This window comes from Pteropus alecto, unplaced genomic scaffold (genome assembly GCF_000325575.1).
Source record: "Pteropus alecto unplaced genomic scaffold, ASM32557v1 scaffold103, whole genome shotgun sequence".
NCBI classification, from domain to species: Eukaryota; Metazoa; Chordata; class Mammalia; order Chiroptera; family Pteropodidae; genus Pteropus; species Pteropus alecto.
Window position 1 is genome coordinate 102,820 of NW_006436288.1, and position 5,208 is coordinate 108,027.

Consider the following 5,208-nt stretch of genomic DNA (forward strand, 5'->3'; position numbering starts at 1 on the left):
CGGCTGCCGGGAGAGATGCTGGAAGAAACTTCTTAAATGACCGCGTCCGGCTGGCCGTGGAGCGTTTCTGGGTTGGGGAGAGGAAAGGAAAGTGGAAAAAAACTGAGAACTTCCTGATCTCTCTCGCTGTGAGACATGTCTGAGACTCCTGCTCAGTGTAGCATTAAGGTAAAGATCTCCTCCTCCCTCTCCGTGGTCGAAATCCTTGAGCTGCACCGGCCAGGGCAGTGCTGCTGGGCTCTTCAGAGGGGGCCGTTGCAGTTGCTGTGGTCGCAGTAAATTATTTGGGGCGCCAGGGAAGCAGATACGGCTCGCGACGGCTGCTGTACCCTTTAGTGTAACCTTGCTACTCCCCCCGCCGACCCTCCTATCGGCTCCTAGCCCCCACCCCCCCTTTCTTTTTGACAATGAAATGCCCGTCACAATTGGTCAGGAGGAGCCCGAGTGGTCTCTTGAACTATAAAACACCCCCGTAATTAGTGCGCTTTTTAAAAAACCTGCTCCCGACTCCTACTCCCAACATGTGACTGAAATGTAACTTTTGTTCCCGAGGGGTGGTCTGCTTAGAAAAAAAGTTCTCCAGCCCCCACTGGGGATGGAATAATATATATTTTTTAATTTTAAGTACTCCCTGGGTCCGATCAGTCAGGATTTTCCCCGCTCTCTTCTGATAGTAATTGCAAGCGCTTGTCGGGGAGACAGCTCTGGTGTCAGCTTTTCCTGGGCATTGCACAGTGAACGTCTTTTTTTCTTTCTTATTTTAAACGAGGTAAATAAAGTCGCTGAATGGTTATTTTACTCCGATGCATGTGAAAGTTGGGCAATCCCAAAGTGGAAAACTCCTGTGATGCAGGGAGAGAGGGGATTATCTAAGTGACCAGGCAAAATGACCTTCCCCGTTTGACAGTGCAGAGAGGATATCTAAGAGGAGAAATCTCCCGGCTTACTGGCCATGTTTTGCAGTATCGTAAATGCAGGATGGTGGATATTTGCAAACACGGTGCTTTGCTTCCAAGTAGTTTTTTCGTGTGTAGATAGATAGGTAGGCAGGCTGGTGGTGCTGCCGTTTGTTGCTTCTCAAAAGTTGGGAAGTTTGCCTCGGAGGCAGCAGAATGATTTGTCCATCTCCCCCAGTTATTTTTCTCATTGCTGCATTTCTCGTGCACTCTATTCATTTCACTGTTCTGTCAGTACCCAACTGGAAAAGGCTTCTGCTTCTCTGAAAGGCTGAAGCTGCTGAAGTTTGTTTGTTTTTGGTTTGGCCCATTTAGTATGTGTTCATTGAGTGGACACTGTGGAAACAATGAACAAATAACCTGTTTCTTCATCCATGGGGAATCAGAGAAACCTTCCCTGTTTGAACACTGCTTTTCCATTAGGATCTGTTTAGAAGAAACAGTATTTTATCAGATTTGCTTACTAGGTTTTCATAATTAGATTTTAGTGTTTCTTATCAGGAAAGATTTTCATGGGTTGGAAGTAGGGCTAATGTGAACTGAGAAGGTGGGTTCGGTTTCTTTGTTTTTTCCTCACAGAAATGCCCAATGGAACTGTGGAGCTTCTGTGTTTGTATGTATCTGGGGGTATCTGGGTGGTGGAAGGGGTGTCAGAGTAAAGAACTTAGGTTACTTTGATACTTCAATACTTTTCCTGTAAAATTAGACTCTTCGACAAGTTTGCGAAAATCCTTTGGTATGGATAATCTGATTTATTTGACATTTCATAACACAAACAGGTCACTAAATAATAGGGTATTAAATCGATAAGTTGTACTTAGCTTGGCAATACATCTGACATCAGGAAAACGTGGACTAAGTATGAGGCAGTAATTTTAGGGTGAAAACAACAAAACAATCCTTTCTGTGACTTTTCTTGATTACCTCTTCTAAAGAGACTGCATATCTCCACTCTTCTGATGGGCTTATGTTTGTATGCCGCAGGCAGAAGTGCTACCAAGTGGCTCATTTTATTGTATTCTAGTGGGAAGAGTGCAGCCGCCCCTTTCCATACACACACACAACACACAGAGAATCCTTCCCAAACCCAGACAAAACACTTTCTTAAATGTGACAAAAATTGCAGCTGTATTACATTTCATTTTCTCCCTTATTTCTTATCCTCTCAGTCCTTTTTAGGTGCCTCTTTTCGTGACTTTATTTCTACGTAATTAAAATAAACTTAATGTTCTTCACTAGTAATAAAAGTATCGCTTTTATTTTGGATTTTCTTTATGGAACCCGTATACAGACTATTTGCTTAGACTGTGTATCTGTTTAGGTGCACATATGTGAAATGTATTTTTCCGCAAAGTTTGTTTAATTCACAATGTTCCAATAATAAGCACTGGAGATCAAGGACTGGGATTATTCCAGGTCATCTGAAAATGTTCTGGTGATGTGTGCAGTGTTTCATTTAGTCCTTGGGATGTGGTACAGTGACTGCATAATAAAAAATGTTTGCTGGTAACCCACAAGCAAGTACTGGGATTACTTCTGGAGTCCAGTAAACAATAAACTTTTCTCTGGAGCAGAGAATGGATGTTGGAAGCTTTCAAGGATGAACTAACTAATGAATCTGATGTACTGAAGACATGTGACATGGGAGGCTCTCTGTACGTGGAGAGATTTCCCTCTCTCCTCTCTACTCCTGAAACCTTCCCCTCTTGCTCTCATTCCTTACAAGCAGCTGGTCAGTAGGCAGTAAGTTCCTCAGCGGCTGGCGGTGATGGAGCAGGACTTTGCTTCTGAGCAGTGTCTGTCCTAATAGAAAAGAGTAGTGTATGGTTTAGTGGAATTTCCAGGGTGAAAGTTTCTGAGTCCGTTAATCAGTGACACCTTTGTATGTGTCACTTTTGTGGTGGTAGTCGCCACTGGATTCCTGATATTAGTTTTTAAATTTCTTTTGCGCTTTATAAGCACATTCCCATCATCTAGGTTATCAGACATGCGTTCTACATGTAGAAGACAGGCTGACTGGATCAGAGTCACCCAAACTATCAATGAGCCCACCGTTTCTCAGCACTGGGCTGCTACTTGTATAGTGGCACTCTCCTCGTTAGAGTTTAAATGCTTACATGCCTGACCAATTTGGGTTGTTTAAATATAAGGACGACTAACTTTATAAAAAGTCCAGTGACATTTTTTTCCCAGAGGATTGAGTGGCTGGCTGACTGTGCTCGTCACTGGAGGAAGGAAGAGGCTTTCTTTTCCATCATCAGCCTTCACCTTCAAGTCACCTGTTCAGTTTTAAGTTCAGCCAAGTTGCAGCGGAAAGTGGTTATGGCCCAGCAGACACAGCCCTCTGTAAGGCTTGGCACAGCGCTTTGGTCGGGAGAGCCATCCAGAGAACAAAACCTAGTCGTATAACTTTCTTGGTGCCCCTTTTCCTGCCGTCTGTACTGGTTGGCATTTTTAGCAAAATAAAAGCTCTTTATTTTGCTGCTAACTGGGAGACCCTCTGGGTCTCCCCTATTGGACTCTGAGCTCCTTGGGTTTAGCAGTGATTAACTTTGTGTCCTAGTACCTAGCTTTGCACCCAGCACAGAAATGTTTCTCAGTAATGTTTGCGGATTCGAAGTGAGACATGGGATGAGGTCGGTGCCCTTTCTTCTTTCTGTCCCTGTGCACTTCAGGGTGACTTAACACCTTCATACACTAGTTTGTACAAAGTAACTAGGGCCGCATTGCTGTCTCAGGGGCCCTGCAGCATTCCCTGGATGTCTGTCCAAAAATTGTCACCAGTAGAGTTTTGACATAATAATGTTTTATTATTTTGATAAAACTGCTCTTATGTCTAACCAAACCCTCCATTCCCGCCCCCCCCCAAAAAAAAGGAATTGAGTTAAAGTCGAAGCAAAGATGAAGCAAAGAGGAGTCACTTTAGAACATTCAGATTAACAGGCTTTTAATTTTCTCCAGTTTCTTCATCAATCAAATCAGGGAACTTTTTGACTTTCGGAGCTGAAAGACCTTAGAGATCACCTGGCCGACCTGTTTTTATAGAGAGGAGATCCAGAGAGCTGACTGGTTTGCTTCAGCAGATTGGTGACCGAGCCAGGTTTAGAGCAACATAGGCCTTCTGATTCTCAGGCCACTGCCCCGCATTTGCAGGGTTCACGGGCAGCCCTATAAAAGGCTAAGGAAATTCGATACAATAGGCCACGCTCTCTCTGGCACTTCCTAGCTTGGTCCATTTTAATCACAAGCCAGCTGGTATGAGGGCATGGAGGTATGTGCCAAAGAAGATGGTGTGTGCGGGGGGAAGGGATATTGGGCTGAGAGGGTATATTGTTAGATGTGAGAAGAGGAAGTAGTAGGAGTAGGGGATGAAGGAAGAAGGGCTTCATGCACTTGTATTTGTACCGCTATCTGCAGCATTAATTTTTTTTATTATGGTACAAAACCCATAACATTAAATTTACCATCTTAACCATTTTTAATTGTACAGTTCGGTATTAAGTATATTCACACCGTTGTGCAACAGATCTCTAGAACATCTTGCAACAGTGAAACTCTGTACATACTAAATACTAATTTCTCGTATCCCCTCCTCCCAGCCCTTGGTAACTACCTTTTCTGTTTTCATGGTTTTGACTACTTATAGTACTTCATATACGTGGAGTCATAATTAGTTTTGTTTTACTTAGCATGATGTCCTTGAGGTTCATCCCTGTTATAGTATACAGCAGGGTTTCCTGCCTTTTTTCGTGGCTGCATAATATTCCATTTTATGTACATGTCACATTTTCTTTATCCATTTATCTGTTGATGGACATTTGGGTTACTTCCATCTCATGGCTGTTGTGAATGAAGCTGCAGTGAACGTGGTTGGGAAAATATCTCTTTGAGATCCTACTTTGAGTTCTTTGCATGTATACTCAAAGATTGGATGGGTGGGATGCAACAATACATTTTTATAGTGTATGAGGGCCTGGTACTTCTGCTTTGAGCTGAGGGCCCTGCAGCTGTTAATATGGCCTTTTCTGAGAAATTCTTGAGTGAGCCATAGGCTCTTTTTTTCCAGGGGAAGACAAACTTATGCCTTAATTTATGTACAGTAAGCTCCCTGTTTCAAACAGTATCAGCTAAAAGAGAAGTAACTTATATCCTTAGCATAGGCAAGTCAGGGGCAAAAAAGTACCCCCAATTTGGGCGCCAGGGGAAGGTAGAACTAATCCAAATTCTGTATATCTGAGTTGAGCTGCATTTA

At 43.1% G+C, this 5,208-nt stretch overlaps 1 protein-coding gene across 3 annotated transcripts in view; it reads left to right on the forward strand.

Annotated features, from left to right (window-relative positions):
* The window catches only part of ETV6 (ETS variant 6), a 217,738-nt gene continuing 212,530 nt past the window's right edge, over positions 1-5,208 (forward strand). The window contains exon 1 of one of the 3 annotated variants that reach the window (XM_015590065.2): positions 1-168. In XM_015590065.2, the coding sequence (XP_015445551.1) occupies positions 136-168 (33 nt within the window). In that variant the 5' untranslated portion in view covers positions 1-135. The remainder of the gene's footprint in view (positions 169-5,208) is intronic. The other 2 variants (XM_015590066.2, XM_015590067.2) reach the window with 2 other exon arrangements.